Source organism: Gambusia affinis, linkage group LG06 (genome assembly GCF_019740435.1).
Source record: "Gambusia affinis linkage group LG06, SWU_Gaff_1.0, whole genome shotgun sequence".
Classification (NCBI taxonomy): Eukaryota; Metazoa; Chordata; class Actinopteri; order Cyprinodontiformes; family Poeciliidae; genus Gambusia; species Gambusia affinis.
The window spans coordinates 16363295-16389946 of NC_057873.1; the positions used below are offsets into that span (position 1 = coordinate 16363295).

At 41.9% G+C, this 26652-nt stretch overlaps 2 protein-coding genes across 16 annotated transcripts in view; one reads left to right on the forward strand and one right to left on the reverse strand.

The window, feature by feature from the left end:
* mecom (MDS1 and EVI1 complex locus) overlaps window positions 1–19551 on the forward strand; it is a 159926-nt gene extending 140375 nt beyond the window's left edge. For 3 of the 15 annotated variants that reach the window (XM_044119125.1, XM_044119113.1, XM_044119126.1), the window contains 12 exons: window positions 164–311; window positions 435–615; window positions 3649–5041; window positions 5150–5240; window positions 6568–6594; window positions 10386–10552; window positions 10712–10789; window positions 13051–13220; window positions 14308–14452; window positions 16067–16300; window positions 16585–16783; window positions 17792–19551. In XM_044119125.1, the coding sequence (XP_043975060.1) occupies window positions 164–311; window positions 435–615; window positions 3649–5041; window positions 5150–5240; window positions 6568–6594; window positions 10386–10552; window positions 10712–10789; window positions 13051–13220; window positions 14308–14452; window positions 16067–16300; window positions 16585–16783; window positions 17792–17926 (2968 nt within the window). In that variant the 3' untranslated portion in view covers window positions 17927–19551. The remainder of the gene's footprint in view (window positions 1–163; window positions 312–434; window positions 616–3648; window positions 5042–5149; window positions 5241–6567; window positions 6595–10385; window positions 10553–10711; window positions 10790–13050; window positions 13221–14307; window positions 14453–16066; window positions 16301–16584; window positions 16784–17791) is intronic. The other 12 variants (XM_044119123.1, XM_044119127.1, XM_044119114.1 and 9 more) reach the window with 11 other exon arrangements.
* Window positions 19552–24799: 5248 nt separating this feature from the next.
* Window positions 24800–26652, reverse strand: part of megf6 (multiple EGF like domains 6) — a 42626-nt gene continuing 40773 nt past the window's right edge. Inside the window, exon 37 of the mRNA XM_044120289.1 lies at window positions 24800–26474. Coding sequence (XP_043976224.1) covers window positions 26395–26474 — 80 coding nt within the window. The 3' untranslated portion in view covers window positions 24800–26394. The remainder of the gene's footprint in view (window positions 26475–26652) is intronic.

The window sequence follows — 26652 nt, forward strand, 5'->3', positions numbered from 1 at the left end:
AGGAAAGCTTTGATGGGAAGATAGATTCACTGAAATACAAGGCAAAAAATAACGGCAACATTTGAGAAAGTTTGAGGGTAGATACTTTTGTAAATTGAGTAGAGTAGCTTAGTAGCAATCTGACAAATTCTGATTGTTGGTTTCTCTTTTTGTCTTGCTCCAGTTTGGAGAACCACAGTCAGTCGCACTCTGAGGAGAGGGAATACAAGTGTGATCAGTGTCCCAAGGCTTTCAACTGGAAATCAAACTTGATCCGACATCAGATGTCGCATGACAGTGGCAAGCACTATGAATGTGAAAACTGCTCAAAGGTAAAGTGATGGAAGGGACTGTTTAACAAATGGCTCTTTTCTACACACTCCGTTTCTTTTTCTGCACACTTTAGCTGAATCACATAGTAACTCCCCTGTGTGTCTCTTTGGTTGCTCCCCCAGCAGGTGTTCACAGACCCCAGTAACCTGCAGAGGCACATTCGCTCTCAGCACGTCGGGGCTCGGGCCCATGCCTGCTCCGACTGCGGAAAGACGTTTGCAACGTCTTCGGGCCTCAAGCAGCATAAGCACATTCACAGCAGTGTCAAGCCCTTCATGTGTAAGTCACTAAGACCCTACCTATGTAAGTCTCCTCAGTACATTATAACAATAACAACACGACTTTATGACAAAAAAATGATGATTTTGCAGAAACTGTAATCGATCTTTTTTCAGCTTTTTGTAATGTCATTTACTCTGACATTTTTTTGTACTATTTATGTCTAAACAAGAATTGTGCAGTTTGTTTTCTTCCTGCCTCTGCACCTTCATATTCTGCTTGTATAGTAATACCGGCCTGCCACTTTGTCACAGTGACCAAGTGTGGTCTGGTAAAGACAGAGGGGCTAACAGCTTTTTTTTTTTTTTCTAGGATGCCTGCTCACTTGAGCATACACTTACGCCCCCTCTCGTCAACACCAGCCAGACCCAAACACATTTTGACCTTTCACACTTTCGCTACCACAAGAGATCTGATCTCCTCCTTCCCCTGAAGCACTGTGATCTTTCCCCTTTGCCCCTTCAGTCTTTTTCTTTTCTTTCCTTCTTTTATACTTATGCAAACTTATACAAACCTGTCAACACACTTAATGCATCTCGCGTTTCAGGCACACACCCACACATATATACACACACATATAAATATATATATATATGCATAGGCAGGAATGACTGCATCTCCATTGAAGACCTCATTATTCCCCTCTCTCTTTTTCTCCTCTCCTGCCTCCTCCATGTTCACCATTCCTCATAAATAGCAACCACATGTACAGCCCTGCGAATAGTCCATTTGCTGTAATCAGCAGGAAATATGCAGGTTTAAAAACAACTAATGGCTCTGTTAAAAAAAAAAAAGACAGAAATGTGACAGCTGTCTGGACAAGATCATGTGTGTGTCTGTAAGATGTTTGTTTGACCGACTGCCGTTGAAGGACATTTATGTGTTTTGGAAAGAAGTTCTGTACATTCACAGGATTCTGTTTGTATCTCAGTGCACGCAATGTGTCAAGGATATGTGTGTCTTAACACTTTTCTGTGAGACGGAAGCACTCAACTCTCTTTTACTCTTCTCCCATTCTTCTCTCCTGAATGTGTTTACATGATTGGTCCTCAGTTTAAAAATGGCTGATTACGTCACTTAAGCTATGGATCAGATCTCACGTTCGGTGTGTAATACGTGTGAGCTGTGTGTCGATAAATGTCACATTATTTATGATTTATGATCAAGAGACTTTTGTTAAAGTTTGTTCAGGCCCTGTAGCCCTGCTTGTTAAACACATACTTTATAGTTTCTCTGACTTTTCAACTTGATCTAAAGGAACCTGACTACCTCAGTGGCCATGTCTGCTTCAAGGGAGGAGTTACAGCTAAGTCGTGGTTCAAAGTGCACTTAACCATCTGCCAGACTAGACTGGTTTTGTGATATAGTCTTTATTGTCTCTACCTGTAACGTCCGGGTCTGATGGTTGCTTGGTGAGAGAGATTTTTACAATTGTACAAAAATGTGCAAGCGATCAAACATCAAAATATGGTGAAAAATGGTCAAAAAATAAATAGAAAGATTATGAGCAGAGGAAGTGACAACTTGTCATTTTGTTCAAAATGTTTTTGGCATTTTGACTACTTGGGCACTTGAATACTAATGACATAAAGTGTTCCTTCTTAAAAAAATTGCTCTTTAAAGCACATTTGCTCCATCTCTCTAGATCTATGAGTCCTCAAAAGACTGTTTATGTAAATGTGCTTCCCAAATACTGCTCTTCCTCTCCACCTCTTTGATTTGCTTCTCTTGCCTGGAAGACATCCAAAGTATGCAGAGGTCTAATTGGAGAGTGAGCCATAAAATTTCCCTTACCTCTATTTCAACATCCAATACCAGTCTGAGCTAGATCAATCAAATACATATACATGCCTCCAATAATCAAATTCTTATTAATAGTCTGAACAACACATCTATAAAGAATCCTATTGCATGGAAGCAGACAACTAGGAGCGATATGTATCTCAAAACTGACAATTGCGACTTGCAATGGAGGCCTTGAGTCCTCGACGCGGTCGTCACAGGTTCAATTCCCGGACCCGGCGACATTTGCCGCTTGTCTTCTCCCCTCTAATTCCCCCTTTCCTGTCAGCCTACTGTCATATAAGGGACACTAGAGCCCACAAAAAGACCCCCTGGTGGGGGAAAATAAAATAAAAATATTAAAAAGTAAAAAAAAAATTGTGACTTACAAAAAGAAAATAAAAAACAATACAAACGTCTTTTTCAACTCTTCCAATATTCAATAATATGTCAAACACAGATAAGGTTGACATATTAATAGTGATGACAGATGAAATCAAACTTTGGTTTGTTTTTGGATTGGGTGTTGTTACTGTACACCGGTACCAACACAGAGTGACGGCCCAATTGACTGTGGGAAGGTTACTAAGCGCAGGATGACATGGCCTGAGGCATGGGGACAAGGCAAGGTGAGGGGGTTGAGGGGCAGACTTGAGAGGCCCAGAGGGGGGAGAGGGAAGAGAGGCAGCAGAGGACGTGAGACCTGTCCCTGGGAACTGGACTGCAGGATAGGATTCATTCAACTCTGCTTCCTTTACAAACTTAAAATAGAGCCATTGTACTGCATGCGGCTGAGAAAGTGTGTATCTTCATGTCTACATGCCTGGGTGTGTGGCTGTGTGTGATTTAATTTCTTTGTGTTATGAGAATATTCTGTGAATGTGCCTGTCTGTCCATATGAGTGTCTACGTGTGACTGTTTGTGGACTCCTTGGGAGCGTCCCTGGGAGGACAATGGGCCAAAAGATTCCTGGGAATCTGGTTTGATGTGCAGGTGATGAGTGGCAGTGACTGACTCATATCATCAACCAAGCAGATTCCTTCACAATGCCAGGATCTGGACACACCTTTTAATTTTGTTTGCTGGAAACTAAACGGTCCCAGTGATGGGAAAATGAGCACAAGCACTAATGGTGTTTCCTCCTCCCCACACTTAGTCATTCAAATGGATATCAATTAGAGATGTTAAGACATGTTGTCTTTTCCACACTAGTGTTTATGGTTCAGTGTGTCATGGGCATTAATGCATTATTCGTCTGTCTCTGTGTCCCTGCAGGTGAGGTATGCCACAAGTCCTATACCCAGTTCTCTAACCTTTGCCGGCACAAACGCATGCATGCTGACTGTCGCACACAGATAAAATGCAAGGACTGTGGGCAAATGTTCAGCACCACTTCGTCCCTCAACAAACACCGGCGGTTCTGTGAAGGAAAGAATCATTTCACAGCAGGGGGGTTGTTTGCGCAGGGTTTACCACTCCCTGGTACCCCTGGCTTAGACAAATCAGCTCTCACGCTCGGTCACAGCAGCGCCGGACTTGCTGATTACTTCGGCGCAAGCCGCCATCATAGTGGGCTTACTTTTCCTGCAGCCCCAGCATTTCCTTTCAGCTTCCCCGGCCTGTTTCCTTCTGGACTATATCACCGGCCACAGCTCATTCCTGCCACCTCCGCTCCTGTTAGACAGACAGCTCATGCACCTGTTACAGGGCCTGGTGTAGAACTAAGCAAAAGTCCTTTGCTTCCTCCGAGTCCTGGCGCTCTGGAGTCTCAAGAACTGTTAAAAGCTCTGTGCAAAAATGGCAGTTCACCTGGAAACAACATACATGACTCAGAACTTCCCAACCAGGGTTCTTCAGTGTCCACAAAACAGCAGAACAAGCAAAGTGACCAGTCTGAAAGCAGCGATGTGGACGACGTCAGCACACCAAGTGGGAGTGATCTTGAGAGCACAACGGGCTCTGAACTCGAAAGTGACATGGACAGTGAAAGAGAGAGGGGAGTCGCTCGAGAAAATGGCAAAGGTCCCAGGAGAAAGGCCACTGAGAGAGACCCTCAAAGTCCCAGCTTGATAGGGAGCAGTACTGCTAAAGGCTTTCCAGGCCAATCCCTTATACAGTCGTCACTAGACGAGCACACGGCTGTAACAGGGGCTGTAAATGACTCTATTAAGGCCATTGCCTCTATTGCAGAGAAATATTTTGGCTCAGCTGGACTGGCTGGCTTGCAGGACAAGAAGGTTGGGTCTCTGCCCTACCCCTCTATGTTTCCACTGCCTTTCTTCCCAACTTTCTCTCCACCAGTTTACCCCTTGCCAGACAGGGACCTCAGGCCAACAGGCGTGAAGGGTGAGCCACAGTCGCCAGGAGATGACTGCAAGAAGGCTCAAAGCAAGTCTTCTGAGTCACCATTTGACCTCACTACCAAGCGAAAGGAGGGAAAATTGTCCCAGTTTGTTCCCACCAAAACCGATGTCGCAAATGTTACTGGTCAGGACCAGCCACTCGATCTAAGCCTGGGTTCCCGGGGCCGTGGACAGATTCCATGTCAGGAAGAGACCAGGAAGAACAAAAACTTTGAAGAAGAGAAGAGAGCAGTGGATGTTCCTAAAGCAGACACCTCCTTACAGCATGCCAGGCCCACACCTTTTTTCATGGACCCTATCTACAGGTATTGTTATTCCCAGTATCTCCATTAATTGCATATTGTAATAGCAAAGACGGGCACTTCTGTTTATGGTTATGCAGTCAACACGAGCTGATAGAAATCTACTATTAGCAGGGTTGAGAAGAGGAGAATGAGCGATCCGTTTGAGACTCTGAAAGACAAGTACATGCGGCCAACTCCAGGCTTCCTTTTCCATCCACAAGTAAGTTCTGACTATAGCACTGTAGAAGCTTGGGAAGCGTAGGGTAAAGAGGATATTAGTACTCCTCCCTTCAGGTCATGTTTTGTAATGACAGAAATTCAGACAAATTTGATTAAATCAGCTAAATTCTGGATGACTTTAGCCACACTACAATTTGAATCTTAGATTCTTAGTAACTAGGTTTATAGATGAGAGGGCAATGTGGCGCTGACCCTGTCGGTGAATATTATGATTTTTGTTTTTTTCTGAGAGGCTCCTATTCACAATGGGTGTCCCAGACTGGCCAAACAGAATTAATGAGGATACGTATGCACCCCCAGTTTTATACAAGCTACTGCCTGTTAAGCCCATTGTTGACTATCTAAACCAGATGTGGCACAAAGAAAGGCCACATTGTGACACATCTTCTCATAATGTGTCTTTGATTACAATATAAAAAAATGATATGCTCTTAAAGCAATGATTTCTGCCCTTGCCTTTTCTGTGCCAGCATTTTCAGTGTGAGGCTCCACAGAAGGCTTGTGTCTGCTTATGTACTCCAGTGTGTGTGCATGTGTGGGTATATGACACGTCGCTTTCACGTTCATTTGTTCAATCTTACCCTGCGGGTGAGAACGGTCCGTCGGAAAGTGAAAACACCACTTTCTCAGGCGTATGATTTTTTTTTTCTTTTCCCTTCCCTTTTTTTAGGCCGTTTCAGGTCTGGTTTTTACAGGCTGTTTCATTTGTCTGATTTATGTCTCCTGTCCAGACTGCGGCATGGCCCAGCCTGCAGCAGCCACATGGTCGTCCCACACGCCCTAATGAGGTGTCCTATCAGTAGAAACACTAACAGAGTGCTTAGGCCATCTTTATGACTTTATGATGTCTGGACACACAAATCATTCCCACAAACGCCAGACTTGCGAGAGGTTCTTCTGTAGACTTTAGTGGGGGTTCAGTATCGGTCACCTGACACAGTTGTGAGCAGCATGTTAAAATAGAGTTTGCAAAACTTAGGGGACTGGGGATACTTTTCAAAACCTTGAGTGATTCATCTCATTATTTCCTGGCAGGAAATTTTACTGCAAGCCAATACTGGGTTAGATTATATTCTGCAGTTGGAATTGTAACCTCCCATAATGAGCTTATTGAACACCAGAATGTGTTGGAAACTATTAGTCTCTCCAGTCAAGCCTCTGCCATAACACAAGAGACAGACACTCCATTGCTCATTCAAAGTTAATTGCACCAAAATTCCTCCTTCCTCTCTGTAGTAATATGTGTTGATTCATCCACCACGTCTTGGTTCTGACTGCCTTCTTTTTTCCTCTCTTCCGCCCCTCAGTTTCGTTTGCCAGATCAGAGAACTTGGGTAAGTTCCTTTTTGACCTGGAATGCTGTTCCTCTACCAGTCAGACCCTTAATCATAACTCATGCATGGGCTGAATAGGAGTTTACACAAGGACATTTGCATGGCTTCAGCCTGTCACCATCACACAGGAGGAGAGCACAAAATGGAATAACTGTCTGACATATCACTACTATTCTTACTTGCATATTTAATTTGTGCATTGCGTGATATTATGTTACATGTACAGTGCCTTGCTAAAGTATTTACGAACATTGAAAAATTTCACCTTTCATCGCTTTTTAACCTTAAAGTTTTTTTACTTTTAATATTCTAGGTGGTGGACTAAGACAAAATCGCACATAATTAATATATTATTTTATTTTATAGTATATTTTATAGCATATTCAACCCTATTCCTTGCAGAAATCAGCCAATTAAGTAGAGTCCAACTTTGTGTGATTTAGCCGATTAAAGGCTTTAGAGGATTGGTTGAGAATAAACGCTGAATTTGCTTTGGTTTGATTAAACCACAACAAATCTTTTTTGGTCCAAATCGGCGTCAGATTTCATTTCAACGGTGATGCATTGGCATCGTCATGCTGCAGGCACGTTTTATTTTTGCTGGGACAGAAAAGTCCATCAGAGTCACAGCAAAAGGTGCATCTGCTGGGTTTTGACTTGACAGGCTGAATAGAAATGCAAGTCACACTTTTCTGATATTTTTCTCTGTTCAAATTTTCAAGAACAATTTATCTTGTTCTCTCCATTACATTAGCATGCTCTACTAAATATGTAAGTCAATTACATCATACCATAAAGGATATAAAGTGCTTTTGCAAGACACTGGAACTGAGCATGCTTTATTCATTTGAGGTAACATCTTTACATTTACTCTCTACTCTAATTAACATAGAACATTTTAAGAGGAAATTTCCAGCTGAGTTACACCCTCTCCATCTAACAGCTCTTAACACGTGTTTGCTTAGCTGGTGAATGAAGACGGATTTATTTTTTTTCCTACATGAGTGGATGGGAGGGATAAATGCAAGGTGTCCTTGTTTGTGTGTGTGTAGTGGTTGGTGGGATTGGGGTGTGTCTTTGTTGCATTAGAGAACGGGTAACAGTCTCTCTGGGATTCTGTTGGGGTGGGAGGGAGGTGAGGAGGGGCAGACCCTCCCTCCAAACATCTGGTTCCCGATAAAGATCAACAATTGAGAATGCATCTCGCTAATTAAGGCCCTAACAGCATCACTGACATCTGAAGATAGCCAATCAAGTGCTGGTCCCAGAGCGACACTATAGCAACAAGCAACTTCACAGACACATTCATGCTCCCTCCTGGGAAAAGACAGGGAGTTTCGGGAGGTATGGTTTGTGTTTATGATCGGCCAAAAGTGTGGGTGGGTTCGTGTTGGTGTCTTGCACAGAGATGTAGGTGGTCAAACAGTGACCTTATCAAACTAACTTACATGCATATCAGACTCTGAGGGAGATTTCTTGGACTGATTTTGTACAATCTAGCTAAGAAAATGTGCAAATGGTTTACCAATAGCAGAAAATTAAGGCATAGCAATATTCATGTTTTATGTGAAACACATAAACTCTTACAATTGAAAATCCTGGCAGAGATGAGGATTTGCAGTACTAAAAAAAACTGTTTGGAAACCGTTCCGAATTCCCCAGTAGATGGAGCCGAGAGTGAGCTCAAAGAAAAGTCTTATCGGACAAACATGATACTGCCGACAGCCGTAGAGGCCCTAGTGTTCCCGAGATTTATGGATTCTCATCAAGAGAGGCAGGCAAACTGACTTCTTCGCAGTTTCTGAAACAAGCCCGATGAGATACACATTGTATTTCCAGAAAAGATGTGAAAGCATTTCATCTCCGTCGAGCTCACTCTGGCTTTCTCTCTGTCGCACTTTGATTCATGCCGTGTAACGCTGGCATATTCATAATCAAACAGTCCTGACACTCCACATCCTCCCTCGGTGGGACCGTCGACGGCTGCGGCAGGAACTTTACACTCAGCCGTCACTCTTAATCACTTGCTTCCAACTCTGAACTTCGGTGCCATCCATCAACCATCAGTTCCTCTTTCTTCCAGACCCTTCACTGCCTCGTTTGCATGTTCTTTTTTTCTTCTTCTTCTTCTTTCTTCTTTCCTGTTGCATTCCTCTTCCCCCCCCTCCCCCCCTCCTGTAATCATCAAGTCCTCCATCATATTCTTCTTCTCCAGTTTTCATCCTCTGTTTCTTCTCTCCCTGTCTTGTCATTCTTGGCGAGAAGCCCGAGAGTGACAGGGGGTGAAAGCAGGAGATGGAATGTCAGAGTTGGAGCAGGGCTCCGGTGGAGAACCTGAATCAACACTGATTTGTCCCCTTATTGAAATAAGAAGAAGAAACAGGCTGAAAATTCAATACACGTAAAATAATGCAAATTTGTGTGGCCCCTTTAACAGACCGAGGAAAAAAGGAAAAACTTTGTGTGTGTGTGCATGTGTGTGTGTCTACGATGGTCTGACAGGCCCTGCGGCCTACTGAGACCCCCACCTCTCACTCCCCCTTGCAGTCCCCTTCTCCTCCCCAACATCCCGCCCCTCTCAGCACAGCGATATCATTATTACCCGTGTCTGGCCCTTGATCAGTAATGTCAACATCTTTCATATTGACGAATGTGCTGTCTGCCCACATTGTGCACAGAATGGTTTACAGCCCAGCAGTGGACATGAATCACTCCTCTGCCACACACACGTTCAAAACACACACACACACACACACACCCGCAGACACGCCGCCCTACCTGAAAACACACAGATATGCACTGAGCTGGTAGAATCACCCTCACATAAAGCATACATGCTCTTTACTTATACAAATAGGCGCACATAAAAACACATTATAGACACATTCCTCTTTCTCACACACATATGTATAGTTTCCGTTTTGTGCACATTTCCAGGCAGTTAATCAACTAAGACCACCAGAGCTTTTTTTTTTTTTCTCCTCATGTGTGTCTACCCAGCACACATTTCCTTGGAGAGTTCTGATGAAAGTAAATGTTCAGTTTCATTAGCAGATTGGCTGTAGTCTGTAATCCCCTGTGTGTGAGGGCATGTGTGTGTGTGTGTGTGTGTATGTATGTATTTATTGCATGCATGCTTTATGATTATTTGTTGGCTGCATTTAACATTTAGATTTGCACAGCTGCTTGCTGTTGATCATGAATGGGAAGATGACATGTGTTTGTTGCAGAAAAGTTATGAATCAGCGTCAGATCCACTTGTCATGCTCCATATCAGCTGTTTCACCTTGTAATGCATGAATCATTGATGAATGTCACAATAAAAATGCACCCAATACCTGTTTCACTTCTATTCAACTTGTATGATGCCGGTAAACAACACACATCAGTCAACGATGTAAACAAATCTGTAAATGAGCTGTGACCAGTGGTCATTCAGAAAGTTCTAGGTGTATCATAAGCAATTCTGTAATTGCTTTTTTGTCTTTGTTACAAGAATTACATGGCACATAAAATGTAATGAAGTTGTATACTTTGTATAATTTCCATTAATCATACTATATATACTATATTGGGTGCTACATTTTGTTGTGTATGTTTGGTTGGATGTTGGAATCACATTCAACAATGTGCTAAAAAAAAAATCAAGTAACCTTTTAACTTTGATAAAGAATTTTTATGTCGATAACAACAAAAGCGGACCCTCTAGCTTTGCATGTACAAAAAACTGCTGCATTTCAAGACAGAAAAGGCTTCAGCCCTAATGCCCTTCCAATCGCCTCTCTCCGCAGATGACGGCCATTGAGAGCATGGCGGAGAAGCTGGAGACATTTGGCTCCTTGAAGCCAGAGTCGGGAGAACTGCTGCGCTCCGTTCCGTCCATGTTCGACTTCAGAGCTCCACCCTCCACTCTTCCAGAGACACTGTTGCGCAAGGGCAAGGAGCGCTACACATGCAGGTAACTCTGGCACTGATCTGATAAGAGCTGTTTGATTATTTATTTCGTCCGAGGACGGAAATGTACATTTGTTTAAAAAATAAATAAATAAATAAATAAAAAAACACTTGTTAAAATTGCATATTTTAAGCACTGCAAATGAATGTAACTGTTTTGTAGATACTGTGGAAAAATATTCCCTCGTTCTGCCAACTTGACTCGCCATCTCAGGACTCATACTGGAGAGCAGCCATACAGGTAATCCAGCTCTATAAACTCTAGAAACCAACAGTTGTAGAGTCGGCTCAAGGCAGAAGCACACTAGGAATCTCAGAAGCAGATTCCTCCAAGAGTGGAGGAATTTTCAAAGAAGACCACAAAATTAAGTTATAACTTTAATCTTTTGTACAAAAATAACTTTCAGTTTTAGGCCTCCCATCTTCTGCTTACTTTCAGAACCCTTGCTAGAACAACAAATTTTGTCTAAACAAATAAAATATATGTATCTTTGTCAAAAGGACAAAAAAAACAAGTTATCCTGGGTGCTATCAAAAAAATCATAATTTGAAATAACTTGGAGATTTGATTAAACTGTTTGTAAACACGTAGTTCCCTGTTTCTATTCATTAATTTCATGCTGAAAAGCTTAATATTATTAATGTCAGACTGACATTGAAGAAGTATTAAACTTATTTGATATAAATAATATGAAGAAGCTATGACTCAGGCCCTGGTGAGCAGTGGTACTAATGAAGGTTGCCAAATGATTTGTTCTGTTTAGGGCCCATTACAAGCTAGATTTGTCTCTGTCTGTTTGCTATGACCTTTATGTTTTTGTATATTTTGTCACATTACATCCACAAGCTTAAGTGTATTTTATTGGAATTCTATGGACTGCATCAACACAAACTTTAAAGTGGAATGGAAAGACTATCAGATTTTTATTTACATAATTAGCAAATCTCGGTATGTTTGTGTGATTTAATCTCTGTATAAATCCAGCTGTTCTGTGAAAGCATCAGAGGTGCGTTGGAGGAAATTAGTGAACCAGAAGTGTCATGAAGGAACATATGAGACAACACAAGACTAAAGTGTGAAGAAGTTTAAAGCAGAGTTAGGTTATGTTACATTCTTTCAAAGTGTGAACATCTCGCAGATATGTTGTGTTGGATGCTGTCTCTACTTTAGTGTAATAAAGAGACGTGTTGTGCTTTGAATACTTTGTGCTAGCTTCTCCGTCTGTCTTTCTGCACTTTATGAAACTAACCTAGCAGGGATTTTTTTTTCTCTCACCGAGAATTGCATTTGCACAAAAACATATTAACTCAAATTTGAAATAGGAAATCTAACATTTCCTCTTCTGCAAAATAAAGCAGCAAATCTCACTTCGAACAATAAATAAAAGTACAAAAAAAAAAAAAAAAGGTAATTTGTTAGCAAGACGCAGACATTTTCCCAGGGATTACCAGACCACAGTTTGAACAGCGTTTATGTGTGTTTTCCTATGCCATAAGCATGGAATAATTATCCCACTGCTAAATAATTTACCCAATGAAAAATGATAACTGTTGCTTTGGTGACAGAACTGTAGGGTGGAGGAGGGAGGGGACAAGGGGCGCAGGGGTTGTTGTGAGAAGAAGTGTGTTGAAAACTGGGGAGATGAGAAGTCCAGACTTAGCAGCTGTGGTCATTTCTCTTGCAGTTATGAAGCCAGACTCAAAGCAGGCTGCTGGCTTTGGATTCAAGTTAGACTTTCTCACTGTCCAATGGAGTTGTCATGATATTAAGGATTCCCCCTAACCACACCCCCTCATTTGTGTCACTGTTGTTCTTAAAACAATTTTTTTTTTCACTTTGTTTTGTGTCTATTTCATTGTGAATGCAGAAATTCACTTTTGCACATCAGCTGCCTTTGGATAATGAATACACCCTCGCTGAAGTTATTCATCTTTGTAGTTACCAAGGTGGAAGAATGTTGGCCCAAAGTTTGGAGGAGGCCTATTGACCACAGGGGAGAGAATAAGACAGATGTAGGCCTTTCCTGCCCCAGCCCGATAGCCCACAACTCTACGTGCTGGCATGCCATTAAAAAAGATCACCGCTGTTTATTGTAATTCCTTTTTTTCTTGTGTGGAGATAACCAGGAGGGTTCCTGAGGGACAGCCAAGAGAGCGAGCTAATTCCACCAGCAAAAAAGATGTAATCTTCTCGTATAATTTTGCATGAAGAAACTTGGCAGGAGCCCCTAATTTTGCAGGGCTTGAACCAAATCTGTTGCGTGCTTATTTTGTGAGAGAAGAATGCAGCTTTATTGCGCTGGCTGGAGATAAGAGAGCAGAGCTGTTTCACCTTAAACAAGCTCTTCCATCATGTGTGAGGCTGGGGGACTTGTGTGTATTGGTGTGTCCGGCATTACCGATTTCAGTTCTGCTTCCCACAGAAACAAACGCCAGCTTCATTATCCATCTCCTCGTACGTTGCTGTTTATTGTTGAACGTTTTTATCCGCTCTCTGTGCAGGTGTAAATACTGCGACCGCTCCTTCAGCATCTCCTCAAACCTGCAGCGGCACATTCGCAACATTCACAACAAGGAGAAACCCTTCAAGTGCCACCTGTGCGACCGCTGCTTCGGCCAGCAGACCAACCTTGACCGCCACCTCAAAAAGCATGAAAACGGCCACCTGTCAGGTGAGCCCCACATCATACGCATCTTCACATAGAAGTCTCCTTTTTCAAATCTCCTCTAATTTATGTATTTTGTGAAATAAAACTGGTCTACTTGCTTTTAAGAGTCATAAATAATTCTGTACAGGAGAATAAAATTAAACTGCCTTCATTTGAAGGAATCTAGAATCTGACAAATTAAGCTAGATAAATCTGCCATTGTCGCCCCTGCATAAATTGGCTCTGGATATTTTTTTTTTTTTTTTTTTTTTTTTTACAATGAACTGCTTTCATCAGCATATCACAGCTCACAACTTTGTTCAGTTGCATCATTCTGAATCAGCAGAACAAGTGGTGACAACTGGTCAGAAGCCAACATCAGCAGGGGAGGCGGACACTTAATCATGCCTAATGTACTATCAAATGCAAATATATTTATTAGCTAAGTTTTTTTCTTTTGCGCATGAGACAATATATTTTCTAACTGATTAAATAAAAGGAATTTGGTTTCTACCACAGTTCTGCATTTACCAATGATGTTGACTGATCCTAAACTGCAGGAATACTCCCAAACTGACACACGAACAGATAATATTTCACAACGGAGTAACAAATGAGGATGCACACAGCGCCTTGCAAAAGTATTCAAATTTTGAAACATTTCCTCATTTTGTCGTGTAACAATCTTAGTATAAACCCAGCTGTTCTGTTAGAAATATTAGTGAACCTTAGTGAACAAACAGCATTTAGAAAACCAAGAAACAAAGCAGAAAGGTCAGTGCCAGGTTGTGGAGAGTTAAGTTTTAAATCAATATCTCACAGTTTGAGCATCTCACAGAGCTCTGTTCAGGTGAGATTAGTTGAGGTCTCACCAAAACCAAAAGTGAACTTTGTAACCCACATGCAAACTTTTGCAAAAAAAAAAAAAAAAAACAGCACTGCTTTTACACCTTACATACACCCCATTTTACACATATAGTGGTGGCAGTGTCATGCTGTGGGAATTAAATTTATGGCAATCCCAGAGGAGACAGGACAAGAGAAAAACAACTGAAGAAGAGGTTTATCATCCAATAAAACTGATATTTTGCTTTTTTGTGTTCTTCTGCAGGAACTGCAATGTCCTCCCCGCAGTCAGAGTTGGACAGCAGCAGTGCCATATTGGACGACAAAGAAGACTCATATTTTAATGAAATAAGAAATTTTATTAGCAGCGCAAGTCAGAACCAGACATCACCAGACCCCTCTGAAGAAGGGTGAGCACAGCTTCATGTCTTTCCTTTGTCAGATCTGCATCTACACTGAAGGTCTTTGAAATAATTAGGCCCTGTTTTATTAAAGTACTACTCAAGTAGCTTTAATATGTAACAGTTACCTCTTGTCAGCCTATTTATGCTTATAATATTTTTTACACTCAGGCAGTCTCTGTTGGTAACCACACTACTTTTAGGACTCCTAATGAGAGACCAATCATCTGTGATAATAAAATCCCAGATTTTGGAATTCCTGTTGAGCTTTTAATACTACTTACTATTAGACCACAGGGAAGGAAAGATATCTTTGTGTGTGCAAAAATGTCCGAGCGTTATGCAAATTGGTTCTTGTTGTTCTTCGATTAGATCAGAAAGCAGTTAGGAGGGTCGCTTGGGTCGCTCCGTTTGTTTTTGCATGTCTCACGTTGGTGGGATCACAGATTGGAGATCGCAGATAAGGCCTGTGAGAGCCGGACCGGGTGGTAAACTATCAGGAGGGGAAGTGGAGAAGAATGGAGAAGAAATGGTGGCGGGGGTAGTGGGTGAGGGGAGGTTGCAGCAGAAAGACTGCCACATCTGGAACCAACATGTCTGCCTACAGGAAAAGTGTAGATGGGGGTGGGGTCAAAGGGTCGGCCTGTGTTTCCTTTCAAACTGCAGTGCTCCTGACTGCTCCTGATAGATACTTTATCCTCAGCAAATTACCACGTTTGAAAGCGTAATTAGCGAATCTGTTTTCTTAATCACAGAGTTCTCGCTCTCTTCTTTGGAGTTAGTTCCCTCTTGCAGCTGTGCAAGCTTGGGACGGCACGAACACTGCACTGTCGGTGTGCCGTTCTAAACAGGAGCTGCGTTGAAAGAACATCCACTGCTGATGACTATCAGTCCACAATTTTCCTAATTTGTAATATTAGCCCTTTTTTTCAGACAAATCCAGTTCAGGTATCCCATTTTCATTTTTCTCTCTTATGCTGTTGGGTTGGGTTAGCCTTTCGATATTCTCATTGTTCACTTCTCAGTGTTTTTTCTCTGAAGCCGTTGTGCAAAGAAATGGCATTTTTGCAAGCTGACGAGAGATGTCCTAGAGTGTAATTAGTGAATCAGTCTTAATGTGGTTCCAGATGATTTGCCAAATGGTGGTTTCCTGTGGTGCTGAAACAGAGGGACAGATTAAGACTCCAGCAGTTTGGATAGCTGGCCCCCTCTCCCTCTTCGGGGATAGAGGAGTAGGCCGGTTGGCAGCTCTCTCATAACTCTCCCAGCAAATGGGGCTGTCAGCTAAATATTTGGCCTATTAGATGAATACGAGATAGTAGAGAAAATAAACAAAGAGAGAGGCAGAGCACTCCATTTAAGTGCCGCAGTGATCAGCCCAGTGCTGCTGTGCCCAAAGGGGCCCCAAAAGCTTGATGACAAACTGGATTCCGGCTTTGCTGGGCTGCAGATCCTCCACTTCTTGCTTTGTTTATCTCGTAACTTCCACAGTTTATGGTTTAAACTGAAAGACTCACAACAGCACACAAAGCTCTATATACTTACTTTCCTTTACAAAACAAAAAGACCAACCGTATAGAGAGGATTTATATTTATTGTTCTGTGAATGATCCTAATCCACAGGCTAAACGGAGGCCTGTTAGAGGAGGGGAAACCCCTGATGCCCAGCCACGGATCACGTGACCTGGACGATGAGGAAGCGGAAGAGCTGGATGCAGAGGAGGAAGAAGCAGAAGAGCCAAGAAACAGTCCTCAGAAGACAGACGACAAAGTGCATCCCAGCAGCGTCGGCGACGATGAAATGGACTTCAGTGAGCCCAGCGACTTAAACCTCAGCTGCAAAACCTCTCCTAGGAGGTAAATGTTACATGAGAGCATCCGCTTATTCAGATATCTCTTGAAAGCCTTCTTTAATTTATTAATATTTTAGACATTTTTAAAATATTTTTTACATACTTCATTAAATTATCGTGTTACACTGCTTGAATATTGAATGAATAATTTGCTGTCTGATTTTAGTGGCTATTTGATTGAACATTTGTGCTTGTAGAAGCACTCTTAAATCTTATATTTAATATGACATTGTATTCTATTCTATTCTGTTTTCCTAACTTATTCTATTTTCTTTTTCTAACTTCCAGGTATTCACATGAGGAGGAACAGAGCAGCTTCTCAGCTTTGGATCACATCCATCGTTTCTCGGATCTGCGCAAAATGGAGGAGAGCGAGCTGAGTGACGGAGATGGAGATGGAGATGGAGATGAGGATGATGGATCCTTCGCCTCCCCATCACTCGCCAAGGCAGTCAAACAGCCACTCTTTAGGAAATCCAAGTCTCAGGTATAAGGAATATTTCCAGTTCTCTCCAATCCTCCATTCCTTCTGGCATTCCTGGTAAAGATGTGCTAAATGCTTAAACATGAATACGTCCTGTATTGCTCTTGTTTACTCTCACACTGAAACATTATTTTAAAAAACATACCTCATATTTAGTAAGGAATAACAATCAAAAGTTAAGAAATACTATTTTTGATATCTTTTCAGACAAAGCAATTCTTTGATGCATTTGATGTGATGTAAAGCAGAAATAAGAAAACTGTTAATTAATCTTAAAGCAGCAATATGTAATTTTCATAACATATCACTACTTGGTAACAGATTTAACAAATTGGAAATAAAATAGGTTTGTTAAATGAGTTTTATTTTTTTTCTCTGTCATAACCACAAATTATACATCTAATTTATGTAGTTACTTACAGCATTGTTTGCATGTATTTGTGTATGCATATTTGTGTGTATTTGTGTTAAGGGTTTGGAGTGGCTCCAGCTAACGGCTACCTATCATTCTGTCTGATCAATTTAGCTAAAAGCTAGAAGAGTGTTGAGCTTTCAGATGAGCAACTAATTCTGAAATGTTGGGGAAAAACAAGATGAAGCAGTGTTGCCACACGAAAAGTGATGTGGCAACATCACTTTTCAGTTGGGTGCTGCAGTGATGCAGGGGTAAAGTGTGCGACCCATGTACAGAGTCGTTGGTCCTCGACGCGGCTGTCATGGGTTTGAGTCCTGGCGCAATGGCCTCTGACATGTTCCCTCCCCTCTTTCACAACCTAATTTCTTGTCTAAACACTCTCCAATAAAGGCCACTAGAGCCAATAAAATGATGTACCAACAGAGTGGTATGTTGGGGTTACCAAGTCGCCATAACAAAAACTCACTTCAAAGCTTTTTAGCATATCTTTACCAGGGGTGCCACTAATTATGTAAGACTTTGTGTATGTTCTTTTGTTTGCCTCCTCTACACAAGTCACTAAGTTCAAGCTTTGTGTCCCTCTTCTGTTCCCTCAGGCGTATGCCATGATGTTGTCTCTGGCCGAAAAGGACTCTCTCCACTCCACCCCCCACACCCCGGCCACCATGTGGCACAGTCTGGCCCGGGCTGCGGCTGAATCCAGTGCCATTCAGTCCCTTAGCCACGTATGATGACACCTAATACCAGTGCATTCCACAAGCCCTGACCTGATTAAAGCAGCGGGCGTCCGCCACAGAGGCTATCAGAGGGTCCCAGACCGTCCACAGAGTGACTGCTGAGCAGAACCATGACCCATCTGACTGCCTTAAACACAAAGCAGGGTCACTGTCCACACAAAACCCTTTGGCAAATACAAAAATGTTAAAATGATTTTTCACAATAACAACAACTAAGTTGCGGTTAAAAAAATGAAAAAAAATGACACTAAAGTAATACAAGTCTGTATTTATTCTTCAGAGTTTCTCTGTTTTGCACAGCAAAGGCCGCTGATGCAGATGAATAACATGAATTTGCTGGTGTGTCGAGGCTCGAGCACATTCGGGAACATTCTTGAGAGTTGGTTTCGGCGTCGCATGTTTCGTTGCGTGTAAAGCATAAGAGCAAGAACGCAAGTCAAGTTTCACCCCCACAGAGATCCGCAGATGTTCAACTTTTGGATGAAAGCTGCTCCTTGTTCAGACGGCAAGATTAGCACTTGAATATTGACGAGTATCTACAAGTAACACATGAAAATGAGTTCAACTGAAATAAGGCCAGTCTCCTCTTTGTGTGTTCGTGACTGCGTGTGTCTGTACAATCACAGCACTGTATACAAGTTTGAAGCAGCGCCCCATCCTGCCCACCTGCGCTATATGTGAACAGATATAAATAGATTGTCTTTTTAGTGTAAGAGAAGAAACAATGTTTTGTTTTGTACTTTTCCTTGTTTTTTGTTATTTGCTGAGATAAGTAGCCAGTGCTGACGATAATTGTCATTCTGTAAAGGGCATACGTCTTTTTTCAAAAATTCTTGAAATCATCCTAGCCGACCAACAATACCACTAAATAGCCTGAATGCTAGTCGTTAGCAACTCCATTTTCATGTGTCTTTCATTTTTTTTAGACAATCATTTGTTTTTCGTTTTCTTTATTTGGTTGGTGTTGTTGTTGTTCTTTGCTGTTGTATTTTTGAGAATTGTATTTATTTCTTGGCAAACTGTAGTTTGTTTACTGAATAGCACTGCTCTTAGCCCAGGAGAAAGAGGGAGATTCCCACCCCGGGCCAATCCTGATCCCCAGTCATGGGGCTTGTAGATTACGTTTGATTGCCGCATAGTATTAAAAATGCAGTTCACTCCTTACTGTACTAATTAAACCAGTCAATTAATAGAGTTTGTTTAGGGGTTTTTTTTAATATGATTCAGTTGAAAAAAAGGGGGGGGGAAATCATAAATGGTTTAAAGGACAAACAATAAGAATAAATCAGGTTTAATTCGATCCGAAGCGCATGGATGGTCTGTAAAGATCTGTATCTGACATTTTCTATGATTGTCTGCAAAGCTTGTGTGATGTTCGGTTCATGTTAATCCCTCCGTGCCAAACTTATGATAAATAACAGAATACTTTTGTTTATTCTCCCGTTTTGAGGGACCAGACTTCTTTTTGTTTTTGTGCTTTTTGATTGTTTATAATCGATTTTAAAAATTAATCAGCAAGTTGAGGTACTTTGTTTTAATGCTTTCTACAATGTAACTGTTATGCATTTCAATTCAATACTGTGGGAGGAACAACTAAGAAAATAAAAGAATACAGTGTAGATTGACTTGTTTTCTGTTTAGTCCTCTTTTTGTTTTTCATTGTCTTACAGCTCCATGGCAGCCCATCATTTTGGCCCAAACTGGAGGCATGAGTCAGAATACCACCTGGCTTTTTCTCCTGGCGCTCCCATGGCCTCCAGGAGCGAGGGAGAGCCTGAACTCTGCTCCTCTTTCTTTTCCTCAAGGCCTTGGCTCACATTTAGAGAGGGAAGCGGAGAAAAGGCGGCAGAGGGCTTGAATGTGGTAGTGGGAGCTGAGGCAGGAATGCGTCCTCTTTATTTGTGTCCATTTGTGGGGCATGATGGATGAGGTGGGTAGATGTGATGACCTGGCTCATCGCTCAAACACTCAATAAGAGTCCCCTTCCTGCAGCAGGCCTCCCCATCCGGCCAACCACCCCCTGCCCCTCTTTGTCGCTGCTGCCAGCCAACGTGGGCGGACATTGTGGCTGCGAGGGTAGGAGCCCTATTGTCCGACAAATCACTCAAGTTGGGGGTGGGGTACAGAAATTGGGCATGTCAGTGAAGATGCTTGGTGCTGACGCTCCAAATTTACAGTGCTCTTGGCACCTTAATGGATGGGTTGCTTTCTTAAGGCCTTCAGGGCTCAACGTGGCGTCCGGCTTTGTCGAGGTCACAGAGGGTCACGCGATGCTGATGAGGTCAGTTTGGGTCGTCCAGCTTTGATGAGGTCAGCTTCATTATTGGTGGTGATTCCGAAAGTCATGGTCATAATGAAGTGGTGAGGATATTGCCTTTGACCATGTGTTTCGCCACCTGTGGACTAATCTTCCCTGAACTTTCTCCACGGTAACGACGTTACAGCCGCAGGATTTTTATGTAATGAAACATTACAAAGTAGTACATAACTATAAAGCTGAAAATAATTGTCTATTCTTGGAGACAGTTGGCTTAAAAAACCAGAGAAAAACATTTTGTGTGAAATTCACAGTAGATCAGCACTTTCTACAATCCTCAGACCAAACCAGCCTTTAAAAGTCACTTAAATCCCATTTTCTTGTCCATTTTAATGTTCGGTTTGAAGTTCTGCAAATCATCTTCACCACTGGAGTACTAAATGCATTTGGCTATTCTTGTGATTGCTTAATTTGCCATTTGCTTTACAAGTAACTAAAGTGTATTTATAAAGCACTTTTCACAGACACAAGCGTCACAAAGCATTATGCAACCAAACGACAGTTAGGTTATACAAAGCATAAAAGCAAGGACTGAAACCACAGTAAAATCATGACATAAAGCATGGGCGAAGACAGTTTTCACTTGGATAGTCAGCAGAGCGAAGCTGCTGAGGCAAACTGTTCCACAGGTTAGAACCCGTATTCCTGATTTTGTAGCGGAATACGTGGAACAAACACAAGATTCTCGACGTGGGATCAAAGGTCACAAGTAGCAGAGTGTGGACGAATCAGAAGGCTGATCATTCAGACCCCAGTGAGTGAGAACAAGGACTTTAAATCAAATTTGAAAATCCTCTGGGAGCCAGTGTGGAGAGTTACAAGACTGGAGTGAAATGAGTGGAGTTGCTAGATTTAGTAAGAAGTCTGGCAACTGCTTTCTGAATAGCTTACTGACTTGAAACTGATAATCTGTCCAGACCAATAAAAAGAGCACTGCAGTAGATCAAATGACACAAAATACAGCATGAATGATGTTCTCTGGATTTGCTCTGGAGACCATGTCCCTTATCCATTGTGTAGCTACGACATGAGTTAACATACAATACTGTAAAAAAGCTCCCAGACAGATTTTTGTCCTATTTTGTCACAGTTAGATGTTTCAGGTTGTCAAACTTTTTTTTTTATGCCAGATAAAGACAACCAATACAGAGCGCAGCTTTCAAACAGCAACTTCACTTTTTTCTAAAAGGACAATACAGTGGGGCAAAGATTCAAACCACACCACTCCTAAATGATACAAATAAAAAGATGTTGGCTTTCAATTTGAAATATTTTATTATCCCTGGGAGACAATTCATTTGCAGCAGATCCAAGTACAATAACTCTTACAGGAACAGAGGCGGAGAGACAGAGAGAGGGGGAGAGAGAGAGAGAGAAAATGTATTGGCTAAGTTAAGTCTGTAGTTAAAAAATTGTGATGCCATTTTTTGAGTTTTAATATGCCGTTCATGCTTGAAAATTCTCCAGTATTGCTGAATTAGAACAATTCTGAGTTGGCCTAAATTCCTCCACAGTGACGCAAAAGTCTCATTAACAGTTACCATAAATGCTTGATGGCAACAATCAGTTAAAGGCAAATTACTCTTACACATAGAATTATGCTGGCTTGAATAATTGAAATTAATATTAATTAATATTAATAGTAAATTATTATTAAAGTATTATTGATGAGCAGAAACAAAAAAAAGAAACCTGTAAGCAAACAAAATGCTTTTTTTTTACAGTATTGTAGGCATCTTCAGAATTTTATTTAGAGGTATCATAGTAAAGGAGGTAGAATATATTTTGAAAGGATTTGCTTAATATCCTTTTTCTTCCACTTTACAATAAATTAAAAACAAAACATTTTGTGGCTGCGATGTGACAAAAGGAGGAAATGTTCCAGGTTTATGAATACATTTGCAAGTTGCTGTGTCTTCATAAATAGGTGTTTGCAGTGTATCTGTCTCCTGTAGTTTCCCAGTGGGGTCATAGGTTGTGACGGGTACTCGGTGGGCAGTGCTTCGTGGAGCTTGGAGCCACTCAGCTAATGGGACAGCTGGCAGAGCCTCAGAATCCATCAGGCCTCATTATAGCTCCCGTTCAGCCTCTCTTTATTCCCCATCTTCTCTCTCTCCATACCCCACCTCTTTCTTCCCTTCTCTGCCACCCTTCCGACTCAGCCGACCCTGTTTGGCATGTAGCTGCTCCACTCGCCTCGCTGGGACATACATCACACCCTGTGAGCTGGCCGGGCCTCTGCAGCTGGCAGCTCTCTCCCTGATTGACTTGGCACCCATGCTGACTCAGACACCAGGGAAACCACTGGGGAGCAGGAAGAAGAGGTAAAGAAGATTGAGGGTGTGTCTCCCTAAAGAAGGTATTTACTAACAGCTGGCATAAGTGGGAGGTATAGAAGTGGGTGTTTTGGTCGGGGGGGGGGACTCCCACAAATCATTTCACCAAGTTTCTTCTGTCCCAACGCTCCATATGTACAAACAACTGCAGGCTAATCAGACAACCCCCCCGCCTCAACCCCCTCTCAAGCCTTGACCCACCCTCTGACTTGTTTTTTATGTATCTTTCTTTGCGTCACTTCTGCAGCCTTGTCAGCGCCCTCTCCATGAGCAACAGAGTTTAATGTTGTGGTTTTGTTGCTCGGTTTGTTTCTTTCTCGCTGGAAGCTACGGGTCATTAGTGTTATTGATGGACACTCAGTACAGTTCCAGAGAACAGGCTGAGCAAGAGCGGTGCGGAGCAGCCATGCACATGGTTTTATTATGACAAGCCTAATCAGGACAGGCGTGGTGGCACAACCAATTGGAAGGCCTTCATTTGCTCATGGATTAGCCCAGATTAAAAAAAAAAAGAGCTCTGCAGTGCCAGCAGCTTCAGTTTAGAGGGACGGATGCATTTATCCAACATGGGATATTTCTGGAACAAGCTGAACATAAATAGGCTTTATATGTTCATGTTGATGTTCATGCGCAGACTGGAGTCCAAGTTTCCTTTACAAGCTCTTTCCTGCAAAGCACTCCACCTAGTGGTACAACTACAAAATGTGGCTCAACTCATACGGCCATCATTTAGAAAATAACCCCAAAACATAAGTGTGATTTTTGTTTTTGTCCTCTCTGCTTTTCAAAGGCTTCAAACATTCAGAGTAAAAATTTCAATCTTAGCAAAACACACATCCAGAGTGTGGGAGAGTTTTTTGATATGGATCTTTTTGGAGCCTTTACTTTTAACATTTATTTTTTCAGTCAACAACTGCCCTAATGGTGCAAGACGTGTTGAAATGATTCCCCCACCTCCTCCACTCATTTCTTTATCTGCGCAGACAGCTTTGTCAGCGAGAGTTCAAAACACCACGGCCCTCTGGGGGATCCGGTTCAACGCAGAGGGCCAGAAAGGATCTCTGGGACGTGAAGCTATGGCAGCGAAGTGATAGAATCTCTTTTGTGAAGAGTGGCGTACGCTTAATTACAGCGAAAAAGTACCCATGATGCGATCTTAGTGTTTACGGGCTATTTCATTGCTGGTTTCCTGCCACCATCCAACCCCCCCACCCCCCCTTTCCCTTTCTCAGCCCCCTGATAAGTATGTATCCACGCAGCAGCTTGGACTTCTTCTTGTTTTTGCCAGAAATCTTAAAAAATTCATAAAGATACAATCAGAAGAAAATTTGCATTATAAAGTTTTAACACCATTCAAGAAAATAAAAATTTCCTCTGCGGCAGCTCCAGAGTCAAGAATAAACAACAACAAAAAAGATCTTAGTCATAAACTATAATTGTAAGCATATTTAAGGTCTGGTATTCAATATCTTATGAATCTTACCATAAAAATTTATTCCAGTGTGCCGGGTCCCTCCTCGCCCATCTTCATGCATGGAGGGGCTGATACAGTGGTGCAGTGGCCACCCAGAACACGGTGGATGGATGGCCTCTCTGGGCCTGTTTGACTGGAAACAGGTGTGTGTCATCTGAAGATGAAGGCCCAGCCGATAAACATTATTGGAGAACATCTGCTGCTTGTCACAACACAGGGTGAGCTGCAGCACTCCAACATCCATCAGCCACACCGGAGGCTGGATCTGTGTGTGTGCGTGAGGTAAGGGGGCTCGATCCTTCGCTGGTGAGTCCGTTCACCCATCACTCACCCCGGGGATGCTGGATGGATGGTGGAAAAGGGGGAGAAAGCTCGGTCCAGGCGCTTTGCCGGACCACATTTGCCTGTGGCCATTAGTCGTGGACATGCTCCAGTGAATTTGAAAAATGTCACTGGGAAGTGTGCACTTGCTATCTGACGCACACACACGCACGGTCAGACACACAACTCAAGACCATATCTCAGGTGCACAGACACACACACACACACAAACACACACACAAACACGCACAGTGTTGTTGTACTCAAAATTCATTGAAATTGATACAAAAACACTATAGTAGAAGATGCACAGCTCCAATGTTTGCAAGAAACAAAACCCCAGAAGAACACAGAAGAAAATATTAACAAAACACATTTCACAATTTTTATGCAATAAAGCACAGCTGAAATGACCCAGATTGGCCACTGAATGGAATTTGTGTTTTAATTATAAGCAAAAAGACAACAAGATAATTGATAAAGAAGCTTAAATAAAATATATTTCCAATGTTTTGTAGAGTTTTTGAGTAAATAAACTGTAGAGATGATACATTACAGCCTGAGCTAAATTGTTTCAATAAAATGACTAATCTAAAATATTTTTTCTCATGTAATATGTAACAGGAAAAAATTACGCAGACACAAGGTTTTACTTAAATATTATGAATATACAAAACATTCTTTGGCTGTACACGTCATGTACTCTGACTTCAAAGACGTGGAGCTGGAAACAAGTTTTATCTTATGAGAAAAAGGACAATTGTAAGAGAGAAAAAACCGTCTAACAGATTGAAAAATTTGCTCGTACCAAGACGGACTTTAACTTTCTAACCACCATGTTTCACCATGAGCATGGTGTCATGAAATCCATGCAGAGTTCTGCATTTAGGACAAATTTGACTGGCTTGTCCTATGGTTTGTGCTTCTTGATCTTCATGATTCAACTCCGTCACTAGTGTGTGTGTGTGTGTGTGTGTTTTGTTTTGTTTTTTTAGCAAACTCCTGAGTTCTTCACAGAACAGCCGGAATAAAACTGAGATTAAATTAAACATAAGTGGGCTCTTCTGATTTAGCTATGTCTGAATCATTGGATGCACTGGATTTTATTAAAGGGTACCAGTTTAAAGAGGGCTTAATACAAATCCATGCCACACACTTTAGATTTTTGAAAGCTATTCACATTTTTCTTTTACTGTTACTTCATGTTGAACAACCCCATACAATCGCAAAGAAATCCAAAGTGTATAAACCAGTGGTCTCAAACTGCAGTCCTCGAAGGCCAGAGTTCTGCAACGTTTAGATGTGCCACTTGTCCTAGACACCTGAATGAAATGTTGAAACTGCCTCACTAGCATGCAGTTAACCTCTACAAAGCTCTGCTAATGAGCTAATATTGGACACAGCTGTGCTGAAGAAGAGAGACATTTAAAATTTGCAAGACACCAGCCCACAAAGACTGGAGTTTCCAAAAGTAAGAATACTTTTCTTGTTCCTTTGGTACCCGACAATATTCTTCTATTGCTTGAGTCCTCCGGTAGCTGTACATTTACTTCTGAAAAATATTACGAAATTGCTCTTATTTTAATGGTTTTAATTTAAAGTATCTTATAACGTTGTTTCTACACACTAAAAGTTTGTTTGAAATGCAAGAATGATATTGAACAATTGCTGAGTTCATTGTTTTATTGTGAAATAGATCATTACTGACTCAATGTATGTCAAAAGGATCCAATTTCATTCACTGTAAGTATCAACTGTTCTGCAGGTATTTGTGTGTGTTGGGCTTGTAAAACCACCTTGAATCAGACCTGAGTTTATGGTCCTCCAGAAACATTTCACATGCTGGTATCTGTGGTTGATTGTCTCAGACTCGGTGAAGGAGTGCCAGCCTCTGACAACCGAGTACCAGCTCCATAGATCCAATATAAGCTTCTCAAAGATGATCAGAGCAAAGCTACGCAGAGCCAAGTCCCGACTTTGAGTGTCCAGTCAGGAATTTTCACCTCTGTTTGGGTTATGTGGTTTTGCTGCCTGTTCTTCTATTTCTGTGAGACACAGACATATTCAGCACTCCTGAGGTTTGGTGCAGCCGTGCTGAAAATGGAAGACAGGGGAGGAGAAAAAAAATATGCAAAAAGACATCAGTACTAGTTGAAAATCAAAAGCAAATGTTCAAGGGTTTCTGGAGAGGAGGTAAATGCTCTGTAGTCTCCCCCGTGCGCTTTGCTGTGAGTAGGTAAAACGAAGACAGCCTAAAGCCTAGCCTCATGCT